This window comes from Carassius auratus, chromosome 3, assembly GCF_003368295.1.
Source record: "Carassius auratus strain Wakin chromosome 3, ASM336829v1, whole genome shotgun sequence".
NCBI lineage: Eukaryota > Metazoa > Chordata > Actinopteri > Cypriniformes > Cyprinidae > Carassius > Carassius auratus.
In genome coordinates this window covers 23121251-23141931 of record NC_039245.1, presented here as the reverse complement: position 1 = coordinate 23141931, position 20681 = coordinate 23121251, and the positions used below count along the sequence as shown (strand labels likewise).

The window sequence follows — 20681 nt, the reverse complement described above, 5'->3', positions numbered from 1 at the left end:
CGAAGTGCAAATAGCCTTGTGCAAATCTTGTTGGCAGTAACTCTGTCAACGCTTTGCTTGCCAATGGACTGATATATCACACGTTTTATATTGTCACCACTCTATTACTGTAACAGAGTGTAAAGTTGTCCTTGAAGGTTCAAAATGATGAAGGGTTCCCTATAAGATAGCATTCATTTATGATTTTAATAATTTAATTAACCTTACATTTAATTAATTTAATAATTTAATGATTATATACACTTGATATGTTTTTATTAGTGCAAATAGCAGATTACTACTATTTATACTTGATGCAAGGAAATAATGCTTCTTTTACTTGGTTTAAATAGCCTCTATCGCGATTTGCTTTTAGTGCACATAGTCTCTACCTTTTTATTTGGTTAATTATTTTACTTTAATACACTTGGAAACTCTTGTTTTTCTAACTGGGTCTAAGCACTTGAAAACATTGCTTTTGCACTCTTTTTGACTTCAGATACACATTTCTTTGCTATGGAAAGGGTTATTAGAGTAAGGAAAATCTTTAGCATTTGGAAGTACTATCTTTCAAATTTGGTGGATGAAAACGTTTGCGCAATGCAGCCTCTGGATAGGAGAGAGTATTTTAACAGACAAAAATGACATTCTTCAGCTTTACTTTTAAGCATTGTAGCTGCATACATGAGAAATGACAGGAAAAGTAATTCTTGCTTCCTTTTCTCTGTCTCTAGGCTGCTTTCCAAGAGAATGTGGGCAGACAGGTACGACAAAAGGGAATACGCTTACATAAACAGCATTCAGATCCATTACCAACACCTGCACTGATCTGTAGTGCAACAGGATGTGTTCTGTAAAGCCCGCTGAATGCGTGTATCTCTAATCTGATCCTCGGAGATATCCTGTCTCCACAGGGCACCTTCCCCCATGGCATAGACATTCTGACAGCGGCGGACTACTTCACGGTCGGTAACCTGAATAACTGCTACTTAACTATCAGGTAAGGAGTAAGAAGGTGACCGTGTGCGACTAAGAACTGATTTGGCCCATTTAATTGAACCCCATTGTTCTTCATAGTACACGCTGCAAACATTAGAGCAGCAGGCAGATCGGTCCTACACCCCATTCCTCAGAGCACTTCAGGTCAAAGCACAGTCACGCTATGTTTTGAATGCGTCGAGGAGTAAAGGAGCGGTTACGCTGTTGTGTCGTTCTTGTCATTTTCTTATGTCCCACCCTCCAGAAAAATGCCACCATTTGACTGTGGCACATTAATGTAGAGCAATGTGAAAAATGCTAGCCTTAGGGAGCGAAGAGCCATGCTCAAGGCTTCCTGCGCAGCCTGCTGTTAAAAGGCAAGAAAATGTTGCTTTAGCTTGTTAAAGGATTGGTCCACCCAACAATGAACATTTCTTGAAAATGACTCCCCCTCAGGAGTTTGCTTCTGCATCAGAACAGATTTGGAGAAATTTAGCATTACATCACTTGTGAATGCACCAATGAAGGCAGCCAAACAGTTGCTAAAAACCTTAAGTAATCAACGCGACTCCAGGCAATCAGTTAAGGTCTTGTGAAGCAAAAAGCTCTGTCTGTAAGCAACAAATTCATCTTTAGGACATTTTCAAGTGGCTGAGACTACCTCATTCAGGCGATCTTGGACTGATTGTTTTTTTGGTGTAGATCTGAGCATGTCTGGCATGTTCATATATGCCTAAACTAACAAAACTAAGGGGAAAAAATGTGCCGGGTTAGAAGCAAACTCTCGAAGCGAGCCTCCAATTGCCCTCCACATACATGCATACACACACATGAACATCCCATAACAGTTGCCACTGACATGTGTCCTAAAGGACAGTAGCAAAATCAGCCTGTTGAATTCTAACAAAGATGGTGGAAAATGGTTGTGTGAGACTTTTTTTGTTTTTTTCCAGTGTCTACATAGCTGGTTTTGATGAATACACCAAACCCTTAATTGACCACTTGGTGGCTATGAAAGTCAATCACTGGGATGGGTAAGTGTGTGTACTGTTTCATGTGTATTCTTTGGGTTTGTAATTTTAGCTGAGGCTGTATTTGCTTTTTATCAGGGTGATCAGAGAGCTGGCCACGAAAGCCCTGCACAATCTAACTGTCCAGGCCCCTGAATACATGGCCAACACTGGTGAGAACGGCTCCATATGTCTGTTAATATATGCACATAAGCACATCTTAAAACTCGTGTAGCATCTTGTCTGTATTTATGGTTTCAGTTTTACCTCAGCTGCTGCCCATGGCCACAGGGTTGGATTTACACAGGCGTCACGGCGCTATCCTGGCCTGCGCTGAGATCACTCATGCTCTCTATGAGCTTGCCACCCAGAATAATAGGTTACACCTGCTTTTCTATTGAAGTTTCGCCTAACCATCATTTTATTTTATTTAATGCGTTTGTTTCCTTGTAGTTTGGTGACTGACTTCCTGTCCTCTGACACCATTGAAGGCCTTAAGAACATTCATCAAAAGGTCAGCAGAATTAGTGTCTTTTTTTTTTGTGAAATATGAAACAAAAGCAGTTTATTGTAACCGATCCTTCCTTATGTGACTTCATTTCAGCTCTCTGACAAAAAGCAGTACAGGTAAGCACTTGCTTCGTGTCCTGGTTGTAATTGACATCATAGCTTTTAAGAGGCACTTATTTGTCTAGAGGTTGTGACTGAGGTTTTTTTTTCTTCTTTTTTTTTTCCCCCTAGGGGATTTGGTGGAGAGCTAATGAGACCAGCTGGTAAGAAAAAAAAAACACGATTATTTACAGTTATTCTATAGAATTGATTTGCTTCTGGTGTTGAAATGATAAACTTCTATTTAAGGGTTGTGTGTTTGTGACATAAGGCAAGCCTCAATACTGTTAGAACTCATTCTATGGTAAGAGATTGGAACAAACATCAAAATGTAGCTTTCTGCTATAGACATGAATAAAACCCCAAATTGTGCGACTTGACGAAGAGACGCTTATACCGATTCTATGATCATTTTAGCCTACCAGACCATAAAAAGGGTGCAGAAAATCACTTATTCCACAGTGAAGGACCAAAGCCATATGCTGCAGCAACATGTTAAAACCACTCAGGGCTCAGTTTTTCGAAGATCCTCCTAAGAAGGCAGGTAGGCAGGTAGCTCTGCCACCCATTCGACATACAGAATCGTCCGAAAAACAGCTGACTGCATCTGACTAGAGCCAATGGTGCGGAACACAATGAAAAAACTAAAGCCATAAATCACCTGACACTTTTTTTTTTTTTTTAAGAAGCCTTGTATGATTTTTATGGCGGTTCTTGACAAAGATTATCTCATCGACTCAAACGCCTCGACACCTCAGCGGCCATCTTTTTGCTCTGCGTGCAGACTATTTTAATAAGCATGCACACTATTTTTGCCTCATCTGGCTGGATTTCAGTGCTTAAATTCACATTTGCACTCCGTCTTTCTTGCACTCTCGAGTAAATGCTTCCTGTTTTAAATTAAAAGCGATAGCGTTACAGTGGACAGAGATCATAACACTAGCACAGAATCAGTTCAGAATCAATCATCAAAAGAATCAGTTCGGTTCAGATGCGCTCTGTTGTCAGTCGGCTTCACGCTGAAAACCGATGCAACCGCTTCGTAATTCTTAAGTTTTGTCTTTAGAACAATTTTAAGATAGGAAGATTCTTCTTGGTGGAGTAGTGGAGTAGTATTCATGACATTACAGGTGTCTCTGAATTATTCACGGTACAAAGCAACAAAACAGAGGCTCAGTTATTATCTTTTTACACCCTGATCTGGTTTTCCCTTTTTTTTTTCAGTGTGTGGCCTCATTGAAAAGCTCTCTCTCTCCAAGATGCCTTTTAAAGATGATCCAGTTATCAGTGAGTCAACCAAATCTCTTTACATTTGCATGATTTAAGTGAGTTTTACTACAAATGTCTCACCAGAAAATATATATTTTTTTAAATTATCACATTTCATGAAGATAGCATTAGATGCTGACATGGCAATAAAAATAAATGACTACTACTAGTAGCACAAATGTCTCATGGAGGAGTGATTGTTTGATGGATTTGTGATGCCTGCAGCTGGTTGGCAATGGCTGATAGACGACAGCTTGAAGAACCTTCACCTGTTCTCCGGCGGGGCCAGGAGGGCCATACAGGTACAGTCCATGCCTCAGCACCCAGAATGTTTTTTGTACCTTCAATAGTTGCTCTGAAAGTATTATGCATGTTTTCTGAAGGATGCCACACTCTCAGCACTGGCAGCGTTGTGTCAGCAGTATTATCAGGTTGAACCTGGGGTAGCCGATGTGGAAATGCAAGGTACAGGAAACTAACACACTTAAAACAAATGCTGAACCAGCACTCATGGGTGTGTTTTTGGGTGTACATGTACTTTTGGCCATTTAATGTTTGTTTACATCCATTTGTTGCCATACAGATCAGCTGGTTAGTCAATACCTGTCGGGCCTGATGAGTCCCGAGGTTCTGACACGCTGTGGCTGTGCTCTCGCCCTGGGCTCACTGCCTCCGTTTATGATCCGTGGCAAACTCCAGGAGGTTAGACCTCATAACGTCTCGTCTGCTCAAGTCTGTGTCTGAACTGTAAGGCTGAGTTTGCGTTCTCGTACTTGTCCCCTAGATCTTGCCTGGGCTCCAGGCAGCCTGTAAGTTTGTGCAGAAAGCGGAGAGTAAAACAGAAGCCAGGAGGGATGCGGCCACAGCCATTTCTCAGTGAGTAACAACTTTTATGTATCGTTTGCGCTTGAAGAACCAGTCTGCCAACGCCTGCTCCTTCCTGCAGGACCTGAAATTCATGTCTCCATTCACTGCTTTGTCCCATCTTGCACTGCATGTCCATGTGTCCTGTGCTCTCTTGTCCTTCTCAGGGTGTGTGTAGCTGTAGGAGTGTGTGCACAAGGCAGCCCAGACCGTGTCCTGTGTGAGGGCAACATAAGGCCTGTGTATGAAGCCTTGCTGGGCAGTATGAACGACTACAGTACGGACAGCAGAGGGGACGTCGGAGCCTGGTACGTTCACATCCCTTCTTAGACGTGCATACTTGAGTTGCACAATATGCAAAAGTGTCAAGTCACCTCTATTTAAATAGTGCTTTATACAATACAGATTGCTTCAAAGCAGCTTTGCTGTGTTAAACAGGAAAATAGTGTGTCGATAATGCAAGAGGACAATAGAAAACTGTATTTATTTTTTCATTTAAAGTCGGTTTAGTCATGTCATAGTCTAGCTCAGTTCAGTTCTCTTCTAACAGTGTCTGTGCAGTCAAGTCAACAGTAATGTCAGAAATGAAGTGTCTCCAACTAAGCAAGACAGAGGTGAGAGTGGCAAGGAATCCAAACTCCATTGGTGACAGAAATGAAGAAAAAAACCTTTGGAGAAACCAAGCTCAATTGGGGGCCAGTTCTTCTCTAGATTCACTGTTGTTCTTTAAAATATTAATAATAAATAATAATTTATTATTATTTTAATAATAATATAATATTGTTTTAACAGTACAAAAACACATTTTTGTTTCATTAAATATTCCCTAAATAATTTTTTACTCTGTGTAAAGTAATAATAAAAATAATAATAACTTTATTATTTGTATTTTTTTACAATACAATAGTATTACTATAGTAATACATTTCTTTGTTGAATTTTTATTATGAAATAAACATTTTGATGATAATAATAATTATTATTGATTAAATACCATTTTACAATACAATAGTCTTACTATGTATTTTTTGTACTTTTTAAAAATGTAATATGAAAAATATTTTTGTCATGTTATTTTTTTTAAAGAAGTGATACTACTACTATTTTATTTTTTCAGTACTGTAGTATACACATTTTTAATTGGTTTGTTTAATTGTATGACTTAATAAAATACAAGTATTGTATTATTGATGTTAGAATTATTATTGTATAGTAATAACTGAATGGGTTCCATAAAAACAGCTCTTGGTTCTTGGGTGAGCTCTTCTCTGTGTCCTCATTATGTAATGATATGTTGAATCAGTTTAAAGTAACCATTTAATGTGATTATTGATAAAATAATCCAATAATATTTAGGCAATAAATACAGAAAATAGGTAAAGATAGTTGAATTAATGTTTTATTTAATAATTTGATATCTAATTATTTTTAAACTATTTTAAAATGATTTTAAATGTTACTCAGTTTGCAAATAACTTTTCTTTTAAATGTATTCCTAAACATAAGAGTTGTTTGCCACTGCCCTCCGGCCTGTCACTAGCTGCCCCACGAGTGACACATTCCTCACATTCCCCACAGGTGCCTCCAGGCACAACAAACCTTCAGCATGATGCTGGAAATAATGCCTTCATGACTATCAAAACCTCATCAAGTATTTGAAGCATCTTCTGTGTGGTTGTGGTTCTCGTTCTGTTTCAGGGTGAGGGCGGCAGCAATGAGCAGCCTTATGGACGTGACCCTGCTGGTGGTGGCGTCTGCTCCAGAGCTCCTCTCCCCTGACCTGTGAGACTCCGTCAATCTCACTTAAATTGAGACTTTACCCAGAAATGAAAATGATGTCCTCATTTACTCACCATAAGTTGTCTTAAACCTATACTAGTTCTTTTTCTGTTGAACACTAAAGAAGATATTTTGAAGAAGATATGCGCCATTTAAGACTGCTCTCATCTTCTGTAGTGTTCAGCGTATGATGTGTTGCCTGGCCCAGCAGGCTGCAGAGAAGATCGACCGCTACCGAGCCCACGCCGGCACCGTTTTCCTGCGTCTGCTGCACAGCACAGACCCCGCAGTACCACACATCCCCCACCGGGAGGAGCTACTGAGCATCTTCCCTCCGTGAGTGCCACAGGGGTGTAATCATACTCAGGAGTGTGTTAATACAGTCTACTTTTACTAACACCTCTACTGCTCACTTCAAATCACTGTATTTAGGATTTGTAAAATGTGTGCGGCTGTGTATGTGCGGCTTTTTCTGCGCCAGAGAATCAGTTAGTTGTTATAGTTCAATGTATAGAATAATTATTATATTTAATAATTACAAATTTCAATTCTGTAATATATTTCCTATAAAATATAACTGTAAAGATTGTCCACCATTGCCCTCCGGAGTGCCCCTAGCATTGAAAACTGCTGAATTTGAAGATCGGGGGATTTTTTTTTTTTTTATTTTTTTTTTCTGGTAAACATATTAAGTATCTTATGTAGCGTCTGAAGAGGCAGTACTACATGAAAGAAAGAAAAAAAGATATTTAGGCAAAATAAGAAAAATGTACACATCTTAATGCATTTTTTTTTCTTCTGGAGCATCAGTGAGTGTTTGAACCTTCCATAATAGTTGCATATGAGTCCCTCAGTTGTCCTCAGTGTGAAAAGATGGATCTCAAAATCGTACAGTCATTGATGAAAAGGGTGCAAATGTGCAAAAGATACTGGAAATGCAAAGAATTTGTATGATTTTTCTGAAGAACAGCGGGCAGTTAGTTTAACTGTTCAGGACAAACATGGGACTCGTGAACAAATATCACAAAAAAAATTGAAAAATGTAACATTTTGACCACTACTGTACCAGTGGCTTACATTATGTCATTCAATTTGGGATGTGCACTTTTGCATTGAAGTTTCTGAAAAGTACATATTTTTATTTTCACTGCTTACAGCTTGAGCTGTAGTTATGCTTATCTCTGACCTCTGGTGTTTTTTTTGTTTTTTGCATGGGCCGTAGAGAGACAGGAATCTCCCTGAACTGGAACGCGGCGTCACAAGCCTTCCCTCACATCACGCAGCTGCTGCGGCTGCATCAGTACCAGTACCACACGCTCCTGGGCCTCACTGTGTCCGTGGGCGGCCTCACTGAATCTACAGTAGGTTATATCACTTCAGCACAACCATTAAAGCACAGTTCACCCTCAGTCGCCACTGTTTTCCCTTCAGAGGCTTAAAGTGTATCTTGCAATAAAGATAAATTTAACCTTTTATAAAGGTCAAAACAGGCCGTCTAAAAAAATGTACACTTTAGAATACCACTTTAGTTTGAAATAGACCCCGGTTGAAAGTCTTGATTAAAAGTAAACATGTAATATAACCAGACCACAGTGATCAGAGTAAGCATACGAGGCAAACAGTGAGGTCCCAGAAATGGATCAGTTAGAATAAATTGCATGGTGAGAAAAAAAACCCAACAGTGACCTACAGAGGGAGCCTTCGACACTGTTCTCCGGAGAGTCTGTCTATGGTGACCGCGGTCAGGAGTGTGAATAGTTTCAGGGAAAATGAGACCATCAGACCATGTAGCTTTACTTTGCATTGCTTCATTTCAGATTTGCAAGCATTGCAACACAAAAGCGGTGCGTTAGTTTGGGTTTTCAAAAATAAGCTGGTGTTGAAACGCTTGGGTGTTTTAAGAAAATTCCTGACATGTGTTTGAATAAACTGACATTTTGCCACAAATGCAAATCCGTGCCCATCCTGGCCTCAAAGTGCACAGGGTGTAAATGGCTTCGAGGCAAAACCACAACGCCTCCAGCAGGCCAGGATTCATTTCAAACAAATTTAGCTGGAACAAAGCAGGCGGGATTGGCACCGTGTCGCTTCACGTTTGCGCTCAAGCTTTAAGTGGTGACTGACATTTAAAATGGCTGTTTTCAATTTGAATGTATTTTAAAATAGAATCTGTGCCTTGATGCGAAGCAGAATTCATATGATGCTAAAAAGAGTCATTACTCCAGTCTTCAGTGTCACATGATCCTTCAGAAATCATTCTAATATACTGCTCAAGAAACATTTCTCAGTATTATCAGTGTTGAAAACGGCTGTGCCGCTTAATATTTTTGCATAAAACATAAACAACAACAACAAAAAAGAACAAACAAACTTTCAAATGGTAGTGTATGGTTTTATTATTGCTCATTTTAGGATTGGAGATTTGGTTAAAAAAGTGGTTATTGAATAAATATCAGCTGATTTGTCCTTTTTATAAAATGACAGGGTTAGTTCATGTTGTAAAGTCTTATTTGTATGTATGAAGTGTGGTTTTAGGCTCAGTGCCTCTGCTCCAGTGGCTGTTGGGACATCATCTTTGAGCATGATATTAAGTCCTTTTGTTATTTATAGCCACCAGTGTTTGTTGATGAAGAAAAAACAATGTAAATGCCTTTAACAGGAGCTTTGAGTGCAGTAAATGTCAACTCCTCTGCCAACTGGACCTATAAATGAACACCCTGAACGGGCAGAACCTTCAGCCTGGAGCTGAGTGATGTCTCTGAGCCAGAACTGCTGGATAAATGAGCGGTTCTCACAGACTCAGTGCTGAATGATGGATCCTCTGGACCACTCAGCAGATTTTGGCCTGATACCACACATAATCTGACCCCTCCCACACATGAACACACTGCTGCATGGGAAAAGTTTACATTGAATGTGAGCTACCTAAAACACATTTAATAATGATTATTGTATCACTTATAATTCAAAATGATATTGATCAAAGCATATGCAAGGTAAAACTTAATATATACATACAAATTCCATGTTTGAAACATCTGCAGCATCAAATAAACGACACATATGAAATCATATGATTAGTCCTGCAAACAAATACATTCGATAAGACCTACAGATGAGTTTAACAGCCTGAAAGGCAAAAAATATTTAAATATTTCACACTATCTTGAAGAAAAAATATTTGCAAGATAAGTTGTGAGGTACATTTTATATACATTTATCATTTTCATACACAGTCACACACAAGCACTATTGGCAGTGACATGACTTTTGCCTCAAATTAACTCCTTATTTGCTGCTTATTCATAGTTTATAAGGTAGTTGTTAAGTTTAGGGTATTGGGTAGGATTATGGATGTCATGCATTATATGTACTTTAAGCACTAATAAACAGCCAATATGTTAATAATAGACATGCTAATAAGCAACTAGTTATTAGTGTGAATTGGACCCTATACTAAAGTGTTACCTTAATTTATATTAAAAAATGCATTTATTTTGTTAATGGAATCTTTTAAGAAATAAAAAAAAAGGTCACTTCACAATTCACTAACTGTAAACTATGACTTTTGTCTCAAAATCCTAATTTGCTGCCTATAAATAGTAAGGTAGATGTTAAGTTTAGGTATTGGGTAGGATTAATGGATCTAAAATATGGTCATGCGGAATAAGGCATTTAAAGTACTAATAAACAGCCAATATGCTAGTAATATGCATGCTAATAAGCAACACGTTATTAGTGAGAGTTGGTGCCTAAACTAAAGTGTTACCACACAAATAATAATAAGTAATCTAATTTGAACCATTACTGTGGCAGTCTGTCACTAGTGAAAATCTGCTTGTGTGTGTCTGCAGGTGCGTTATTCCTCTCAGTCTTTATTCGAGTACCTGAAGGGCATTCAGCAGGATGCCACAGTGCTTCAGCAGTTTGGAGACACACTGTTATGCATCTTCAGGGATAACCTGCGCAATGACCGGTACAACATCAATGCAGAACACAACATAGCCCCAAAACAGCTGAATGTGTCATATTTTGTATTTATATTGTGTGTTTTGATTCGCCTACAGAGTCTCTGTACCTTTGCTGAAGATGGTGGACCAAATCCTTGCTAACGGCTGCTTTGAGCTCTTCGCCAGCGAGGAGAGGTGAGCGTGGGAAAGCCCAGTGTACATTACTGCCTCCCTTGGCTCAGATATACAAACCGTCCCGAGCTCGGCAGGAGAGATGATATCATGACAGAAATCCACAGAAAGGACTCACACAGGGAACCTTTGAGAGAACTAAAGATGAGCCCGGCCAAGTCATGTGTTGAAACGGGGCGACCGTGGGTGGATGTGTGCGGTGGTTTGTTTTATTCTGGTGTAATTTCTCTGTTTTCAGCCATCCGTTCTGCGTCGAGCTGCTGGCGCTCTGTAAAGAGGAAATCAAGAAATCCAAAGATGTCCAGAAGTTGTTGTCGTGTGTAGCTGTGTAAGTTGCATTTGGGTGTGCATCTTAGAAATAAGAGCGCATCAGATGTAAAAATATGACATGAATCTTAGCATGTAATAAAATATGATATGTGTGTTGTTACTTCTGTAAAGCCAAGACTAAGGCAAGACACTACAGCCAAAAACATTTTACTATTTTTGGCTACTTTGGTCTATTTGGTCCTTCTTTAACATGATTCAGATTAGTGTAAAGTAGACATCAAAATACTTTTAAGTGAATTTTATCTATTTTTGTCTGTCAATTTCAAATATTTTTCTCAGAATGAGGTATTTCTCCTGAAACGGAGGCAGAAATCTCCCCTTCAGTAGCACTTGTGTACAACAGACCTTAAAGTTGTATTCCTATCTGTATTCAGAGGGTTTTTTCAGAGGGATTTGTGTGTATCATTTGCCTGATTTCATATATTTTATTCCAAAAACAACCTGTTTTACTGATTCATGCAGTAGTAAAAAATATCCAAAAACAAAACAAAAAAAAATAACGAAGGAATTTTGAACCTGGTTTTATTCGGTGTTCAGATATATTTTCTGGAAATGTTTGCAAATTAGTGAGCTTCAAGTAGGGTTATTTCTACAAGTTACTCCACTCCAATTAGTTATTTCTATAAAAACAAAATTTCACCTGGGTTGTCTTGCCTTAAATTATTAATTTTATTATTAATTATTAGTATTCCTTCAAGCAGTGCTTTTAGAATCTTTCCTTTTTTTATTTTATTTTTTTTTTTAAGTACAAACATTGGCTTTTAATATTATGTGAAACTTAAAAAAAAAAAGAAGAAAAAATATCAGTTCCTTACCACCACATACATTTCTAAAAAAAATAATAATAAACTAATCAAATCATGATTAATTTTCAAATTTCTTCATCAATGTTTAATAAATCTCTTTTTCTGCTATCCCCGTTTAACCCTAAACTTTGTTTTCAGACATTTTTGAAAACAAATTTTCAAAGACGTGTTTTTAAATGTGTCTTCTGCTTTTAGTGTGATCTCTCTTGTGATTGGGCGTCATGTCTGAGCTCCCTCTCTCTGATTGGCTCTCTGACCGTAGGTTCTGTGGAATGGTGCAGTTCAAGGGGGATGTGAGGGAGAAGGTCTTAGTGCAGCTGTTGATGTTGCTCTGTCACCCCTTCCCTGTGGTGAGTCCATTAGCAGGCCACTTTAGTCCAGACTTATGTTGTGTCCCAGATTTAATTCTGACTCCGTTGTCTCTCTTGGGTCTGAAGATCAGGAAGACGACTGCCAGCCAGGTATACGAGATGCTCTTGACCTATGACGATGTCATTGACGACGATCAGGTGCTGGCTGATGTCATGGCCTCGCTTAGTGACACTAATTGGTGAGTGTTGACATGGGGCTTATTGGAGGATTATGATGAGGATTCAGAACAGCTAGCGTTTTAATGGTCGTTTCTTGTTTCCTGTATCAGGGAAAGTGACATGGCCACAGTGCGGACCCACAGGAATCAGCTCTGTGATTGGTTGGGAGTGCCCAGGCCAGTTCTGGTAACCAAGGTAACACATTTAGATGACTAAAGGTTTTATGGGAGAACATTTTGTAATGTGGCGGCTGTTGATTCATACTGTATCTGACATCCAGATGCTGCTTCCAGCGTTACTCATCCACTGGTGGGTGAACAAGGGGGTTTTTGAGCATTAGTGGGTGTTCAGTTCTCCTAAACGGGCACGGAAACCGTTAGGTTTTGGTTACGGGAAAATGTGTTAATAATCTGTGATTTAATATGACTTTCTCAGAAGATATGAAGACTGGCTGTCTGAAGATCTGTTTGTTCACATGCTTGAATGCACAGTGCAGTCCATTGCAACTGGGAAATAGATGAGCTGTCATAATGATAATAGTGGTCCACGGTGAAAAATAATATAATAATACATATGTACAAATAAGTAAAGTACTGTATTCAAAGGTTTAGGATCAGTAAGATGTATTTATTTTAAGAAATGAATTCTTTTATTCAGCAAGGATACGTTAAATTGATAAGAATCCTGGAGGAAAAAAATAAGAAAAATCGCTGTTTCCACTAAATATTAAGCAGCACAACTGGTTTCAACAATGATAATACTAAGAAATGGTTCTTGAGCAGCAAATCAGCATATTAAAATGGTTTCTGAAGGAACCTTATCAACATCTATTAGAAAACGAATATACTCCGAATATAATATCTCCACATCAATCACCTAAACCTAAAAAAAAAAACATATATAATATGTTTAATGTCATTTAAAAGTGTTGCCTTTTTGCATTTATCTTCTCTTTTTTTTTTTTTTCAGACTTCACCCCAATAAACCCATTCCTACCTGACGGCCGCTTTGCACTGCATTCTGTGCGGACGTCAGAGACCGTGTCCATATATCCTGTGCTGTCAGATCCTGTTGTCCATCTAACAGTATCAGACCTGTCATCATTCAATTCTTAAGTAAAGTGTCTTGAAACTCAGTTAAGCTTAGTTTACAGCACTGTAGATGCAGTTGTGTAGTGATGCGCTCTGTTTTAGTGCACTTGTGCAAACTATTGATGTCATGATTATAAAAGATTGTTCGTGTACAGATCATAGCATGTCTTTCGGAGTCATGATGTACTCACCGTCGGTCAGTGAGTTGAACTGGAAAATGTATCAGTCTTTTGAGGCTGTGCTTTTCAATAAACATGTTGAGACTGGTCCCCAATCTTATTCCAATCTACTGACTCGGGTCATTATACTTTTAAGGTGGGTTTTTGATACCTTAAAAAGCATTCTGATTCTTTAACTGTATTTTTGTTCTATTTAGAACTTAATAGTGAGAGAGCTGCATCAGGATTATTTGAAAGACTTTTGCTCCAAAGAAAAAAATCGAGGGAGGGGAAAGACATTAGGGGTGAGCAGATAATGACACATTTTTATAGGCAGATTATTTTCTTCTCTCACACCCTTGAACAATTAGTTCCCCCCCACTTCCATCACAGCCAACACAACAGCTTTCCAGGCGTGCAACTTAGCAATGAAACTCAATCTAATCCACCTCATTATACTCCAGGGAAAGCTGTAACATTTATAGGAGAGGAAGCCCTGGCAGTGGACAGATGCAGCTTGGCAAGGTCATTCTGGCGACGTGTAGCCGAGTGGTTGATGTCTGACTGTGGGCCGGACGAGGAAGCCTGGCGCTCTCTCACACTCAGCCCAACCCACCTCGCCTCTCACTTCGGGCACAGGCTTTACTGGAGCTTAGAGAAGAACCCACATGGTCTCAAAATACACAACGGCACTCCTGGCTAAAACAAAGGTCTGATTGTTGAGTTGAAGCCTTTGGTGGATGGGGTCTCATTCTTTTACAGAGGCACAGTAGGTGAAGTAGTTCAGTTTAGATTACTGTGCTCACATTCCCCCTGAACGTTCAGTAGTGTTTGTCTTTTCTTGTATTAAAAGTAATACGATTTTGGCATCATTTAGTTACCTGCACGTCGTTCTGTATTATTTTCTTACATCAAAAAACCCAAAGTGATGGTGATTTATACTGGAAAAAGTAATCCGTTTGCACATTATTCTGTCTCTTGTGCTTTCCTGTATGATAGCTTGCTCTGATGGGCAGACCAAACGTATTCACTGATTTCCCTCAAATCAAATTCACAATTGAGTTCTCGCCTTTAAGATGTTTCACGTCATGTATGAAGGCAAATACAATCGAGGTTATATGCAACCCACATCTGTATTCTGTAAAAAAGGTCATATCACTTCCAGTTCAGATCTTATCTACATGCAGCATTGAATAAGCAGCTGTTTAACTCAAGATGCTTTCAAAGGAGATCGCAAAGATGAGCTTAACTGATGTCCGGGGCATGTACAGATTGTTATTTCTTCTCACTAACATTCGCATATTATTAAAAAAAGTAAAACGCCAACTGAAACAAGTAACTAGGTTAGCTGGTACCTTAAAAGGTTTCCCTTTGGAAGACATTTTTAAATGTTATTGTTTGCTTTACTACAGAGTGTTCATCATCAATATGCTTTGAGTTTTTTATGAGCTGAAAGAGTGTGTGTGTGTGTGTTCTTTTTTTGTGACATATCAGGACACAACTCTGTATAATGACATGGGCATGACACAGGAATTACAAGGAGAGAGTGACTTATGAGGACATAACCCATGTCCCCATTTTTCAAAACGCTTATCATACAGAATGAGTTTTTGTTTTTTGTTTTTTTTGTTTTATAGAAAGTAAAAATGCATAAAGTTTCCTGTGAGGGTTAGGGTTAGGTGTAGGGTTGGTGTAAGGCGATAGAATATACAGTTTGTACAGTAAAACCATTACACCTATGGGATGAACCCACTTTTCACAAAAACAAACGTGTGTGTGTGTTTAATCATCCTGGGTTCTAAAAGAGAATAGCTAAGTGCCTTACAAGGACATATATGTTAAGTATGCATTTCCTTTTGTCACAATCTGCAGCTCAAATCTATATGGCTGTCGACCTTTTCTTGCAAGAAAATAAATCTTCAAAAGACTAAGAAGTCTTATACCTTTATTGAAATAAAAAAATTCCACACCAATCATCAGTTCAAATAGCTTTTAACACTTTCTCAGACAAGTGGATGTGAAGATACAGTACCTGTTTTCTGATTAGGTCAGGTGACTTGAAACATATCCTCCATTGGTTCTCACATGTGTGCAATTCTAATACTAGGGGTTTTGAAAAACAGCACATTTTGGTTTCTCAAATAAGCTTAATGTTTGACTTTAGAAGACTTGAAGTGTAACGAACATGCCGAATGGACTAATTAAGATACTTTTATGATGTTTTTGAATTTTATCTGTATAAATCATCATCCATTTTCCTTGTATGTATAACAGAAGTTCGTACATTCTTTTGTGTTTCATGGAAGATAATGAAAATTAAATTAAAGGGTCCACCCAGAAATGAACATTCTATCATCATTTACTCACCTCATGTATTTTCAAATTTGTATGACTCACTTTTTTTAAAGAATTCTAATATCCAAGTAATTTAGGTGGATACTAGAATATGGGGTAGGAATTTTATGATGGTGAATAAATGCTAACAGATTTTACATTTTTAGGGTGAACCATCCCTTCAGATTTTACTAATAATCTGGTTAGATCATCGTGACTATGCTTTGTTGTTTAAAGGTTGGTTATAATTGCTGGCATTTTGATGGAAAAGCAGATTCAGAAATTAAAAGATTATTAAGGTTACAGAGTATGTTCTGGGGTAATAATAGGTCTTGGAAAAACCACTGGGGATTTTTCCATTTAAAAAAAGGCCAGATTGGGTTTTCATAAGAATATATAATATCTAAAGACATTTTCGGTATACCATTATAAATAGCACCAGTTAAGCAAGCAGATTAAATATGGATATTTTTCTTACGCAAACGCTTCGCTTCAGAAGGCCTTTATTAACCCCTCGGAGCCATGTGGAGCACTTTTTATTATGGACAGATGCACTTTTTTAGGCTTCAAAATCTCGACCCATTCACCAGGACCATTATTAATATAACACAGATTGGATTCATATGAATGAATAACATCATATATGGCTTGAGGGTGAGCAAATGAGGTAATTTTCATTTGTGGTTGAGTTATCCCTTGTGTTTTACCATAGAAAACCATAGCGCATTGCATTCATATTCCATGCTTTCCTTTATAGAGTATGCATGATCAACAAGGTGTTTACTAAATTAGATTTTTTTATATCACTGTTTAAATACATTAAGGCACTAAAGTGGTTTTCACATTAAACGTTTTAAAATTTCCAGCTGTTTTAGTAATTGAAATATTGCGGCGAGTGGTTTATATGGATTGCAAATGGCCAAAACTGTTTTGTTCATGTATCTTTGCATTTATTTATTTATTTATTTTTTGAGATAAGTTTTTGTGAGCACCCTCTTTGCAGCCACTATGTGCACTTCTTCCTAGCCCGCACTGACTTTCAAACCAAACAGTCAAAGCGTCATTACTTCACGCAAGTGTGGACTTCAAGTGTTTGTTTAGTGTTTAGAATGTTTTTCCCTGACTGAATACTGTGTATTGTATATGTTTTTCTCTCAGTAACACAAGGAACACACAAGAAAAATGACAGATGTGAGAAAATAGCAGTTAAGAAAGCATATAGATCCTAAAGATTATTTAAATATGTTTGCACCAGATCTGCTATTTGGCAATCCAGTCAGTTACAGTTTTGTCATTCATAAATGTTTTGACATCTGTCTCTGCTTAAGCTGGTTTAGACAAAAGCTTAAATTTGCATTGAAGAGGAAGCTTTTATCACTTCTTCCTATCAAATTGCATCAGTTTGGGACTGATTCAGATTTTTATTAATCGCTGTCATTATGAAGTTTTCTTCCATCACTTCTGCGCACAGGCAACACCACAGTCTCCATACACCTTACGCAAACCCTGGGTGTTTAGTTAGTATGAGGTTTTTCACCTCCTCCAATTCAACCTTTTCTAATTCGAATTTAATTAATTTTGAGGGGAGCGAGATGGAAAGTTCTGTTAGTAATTCTGAGACGTGAGTGTTTTTCTCTGGCTGGTTTTCTGGAATAGCGAGGGGCTCTGCTACAGTGCCGAGAGTCAGGAAGAATGCTAATAATTCTGAAAGGCTTACAGTTGGCCGACAGTAGCCATGGCGATGGCTCCCGTACAATGGAGGCCTTTTAAAGAGGCTGATGGGAAGGGGGGCTGTTTTCATCCTCAGTGATATTGCAACAGGACATTTTTCCACTTTCCCTTGAGCTGTTTGTTATAGGATTAGCTGCCGCCCAAAGTGGTCTGCACTGTTCTGAGGTTAAAATCTCTCTTTTAATAGTGTTTTAATAAAGTTCAAGCTGCTTTCTTTACAAGAAGGGAGCATTAATTGCTTAGATTCATGTTGAATACATGGCCAAAATGTGTAGATACCTGTATGTGCTCGTTGAGTATAAGCAGATGGTTGTCCAAAACAAGTTCAACTCTTCCGGGGAAAGGTTTTTTTTTTTTTTGCTCTCTTCATATGAATAAGTGCATCCCATGTTGCACTGCATAACTGCACCTCTGAGAGTTACATACACGTATGAATGAATAACAGCTTTCATCTCTGCACCACACAGATGATTCAGTTCTCACATCACACAAAGGCCATGACTAGTACTAAAGATAGAAAGATAACATACGTACATATCAGAGACGTCTTTTTGATGTGTGTTTACATTTGGAAGAGATGTTTTTTTTAGAGTGTTTGCTCATCTGCAGTACATCTCTAGGACATTTCCTATCAGATATCAAATAGATATTTAGAAAATGACTTTAAGGTGTTTAAGATTTAGAAAGTAAGTAAAACTGACATCGCAAAGATGTCTTTCAGATGCTTTCCAGATGAAGTGATCTTTAACAGACATCTTGCAGACGTACCTGTGCTGTCTGTGTGTAGCCGAAACATATTTCTTCTCCACTCTGCTCCTCCAAACTTTATGAATTAGATTATAATCTACTTTTATTTATTTTATTATTTGTTCTTGTTCTTCAGCATGTACCTCAGAAAGGCTGGAAAGTACATTTGAAGTTATGAGTTCAGTAAAAAAAAATATATATATGTTTAACCATTCTCTTTTTTTGAGAAGTATAAGACTGCATTAAAAACTAAGACTGAATTAAAAACAGTAGAGAATTAAAACTGCTTCAGAAACCATTAATGTTGATAAAATAATAAGAAATGTCTCTTGAGCATCAACTCATATCGTATGATCATCTTTGCATCATAGGATTAAATTGGATTTTAAAATATATGCAAATAAAAAGCAGTTATCTGAAATTGTATTATTATTATTTCACATTATTGCATTTTTTCTGTATTTTTGGTGAGCATAAGAAACATTAAGAAATCTTTATATATATATATATATATATATATATATATATATATATATATATATATATATATATATTAACAATATAACAATATAATAATAATAATAATATAATATATACTTATAGCTGAATGTCACTCTTGACAATTTTCGATTTCTTGAAATCATATCATGCACATTTTCATTTGTGAAATAGTCATATTGGCTTCACAGACTCACTGATGGTTGTGATATTTTTTAAAGTTGATTGAAATATTCTTTATCCTTGTTCTTGTTGGATAATCAATCAAATTAACATGTTTAATGTTTCCAGCACAAATTGAGACAAACTGAATTTAAAATGGATAACTATAGTAAAAAATAAGGACAAACAATATTGTTTTACGAAGCAGGAGCAGATGTTCCACTTTTGGGGTGTATTCTGTGTGTAATGATATTCTTGTACTTATCCCAAATGATGATTTCCACATGGGATATTCATTTTTTATTTGCTATGTTTATTTCAGCAGTTTCTAATAGGAATCATCTCTTCTGTATTTCATTAAATAGAAGGATCGGACAGTGAGTCATAAATCCAGTCCTGTTGGACGCAGCCCTAGGTAACTGCACATGTGGGGCTCTGTATAAAATCTCTCTAAATAGAGGGATGTTTAATTACACCCAGATGGAACTACAGCACATGAGTCCTGAAGATAGTGAGAGAGAAACGACACCCTGTGCTGATAAAGACCGGTTGGTGAGTCCTTTGCAATAATTACCAAGATCTAATGGAGAGAAAATATCACATCCCAAATTTTGGGGGCATTTTAGAAAACTGTTTACAGAAAGAAAATTTTGCCTGAGCTCATTGTTTTAATACAGCATGGCAGCTGCCTGTGTTAATACATTTCAAAGGCTAGTAAAAGAGGGAAATATCTTTTTATCATCATACAGAGTTAAGAGTCCACTTTATTAAAGAGATAATTTTCCAAAAACATGAAAAACTAGCTGAGCGAACTGTGAGAGAATCATGATTTCATAACACTGCCGTTATAATACCAATGAGCCATTGTTTGTTTTCAGATAAGGATTTCTGTTTCAAAAAGATCATGTTTTCAGATCTCATGCCCCGTGTGTGATGCAATAGGAATCTACAGGAAATGTTTTTTAGGAAATAGATATGAAAGTCTCGCCCGTTCATCATCATGTTACCAGAGCTAGCAGACTCCGTGACTCAGACAAGAGGAGCCAGCGCCAAAAACGCGGATCTCTTCTAGATAAAACAAAAAATCTATGGACATCCACAGATGTTTCATTTTTCGAAAAACATAGAGGCCCAAGAAAAGGTATCTTACTGTGAGGATGGCCAAATAATGTAATTATATGATTGAAATACCAGTTATGTTGTAATTATATGATTACAGTAGAAATAGCAGAGATGCTATAATTATGATTATGACAGCTGATGCGGTCATTCTCCAGAAAACCACAGTCCTTATATCTTTCCAAAAGCCTTAATGAACAGTTTGAGAGGCATGCGCTCCCTGCCTTAGAAATTGCCACGTTGTTTTAGGAATTATAGTCATTTTGGGACAGAGGCTGCTGGATCGCATCGGGAATGTGGGCTAATTGCTAAGTCGTGTGCTTTTATAGACCACAGGTTAATGGGCAGGCCGGTTTTTTATAGCGCATGTGGAGGGACGCCTATAGATTATCTTGCTAATTGACTTGAGAGGTCAGGTTCAGTTGCTGACATGCAGCTGATGTCGAATCTAGACTAGCTAATGAGGTCATACATTACTTTAATTGACATGTTTTTAGCTGTGTTGATTTTTCAGGTTAGCAATGTGTTGTTCTCGCACCTTTTTT

The 20681-nt window shown here is 37.7% G+C and overlaps 1 protein-coding gene across 2 annotated transcripts in view; it reads left to right on the top strand.

The window, feature by feature from the left end:
- Positions 1-13666, top strand: part of tbcd (tubulin folding cofactor D) — a 28060-nt gene extending 14394 nt beyond the window's left edge. Inside the window, exons 16-39 of one of the 2 annotated variants that reach the window (XM_026215274.1) lie at positions 714-743; positions 894-979; positions 1911-1991; positions 2067-2140; positions 2229-2346; positions 2421-2481; positions 2572-2594; positions 2709-2740; positions 3801-3863; positions 4071-4147; positions 4229-4310; positions 4429-4547; positions 4630-4721; positions 4877-5017; positions 6408-6491; positions 6666-6824; positions 7711-7849; positions 10343-10464; positions 10556-10633; positions 10869-10958; positions 12029-12116; positions 12204-12316; positions 12407-12491; positions 13266-13666. In XM_026215274.1, coding sequence (XP_026071059.1) covers positions 714-743; positions 894-979; positions 1911-1991; positions 2067-2140; positions 2229-2346; positions 2421-2481; positions 2572-2594; positions 2709-2740; positions 3801-3863; positions 4071-4147; positions 4229-4310; positions 4429-4547; positions 4630-4721; positions 4877-5017; positions 6408-6491; positions 6666-6824; positions 7711-7849; positions 10343-10464; positions 10556-10633; positions 10869-10958; positions 12029-12116; positions 12204-12316; positions 12407-12491; positions 13266-13280 — 2052 coding nt within the window. In that variant the 3' untranslated portion in view covers positions 13281-13666. Of the gene's footprint in view, positions 1-713; positions 744-893; positions 980-1910; positions 1992-2066; positions 2141-2228; positions 2347-2420; positions 2482-2571; positions 2595-2708; positions 2741-3800; positions 3864-4070; positions 4148-4228; positions 4311-4428; positions 4548-4629; positions 4722-4876; positions 5018-6407; positions 6492-6665; positions 6825-7710; positions 7850-9147; positions 9574-10342; positions 10465-10555; positions 10634-10868; positions 10959-12028; positions 12117-12203; positions 12317-12406; positions 12492-13265 lie in introns of those variants that run through there. The other variant, XM_026215284.1, reaches the window with a different exon arrangement.
- Positions 13667-20681: the final 7015 nt, after the last annotated feature.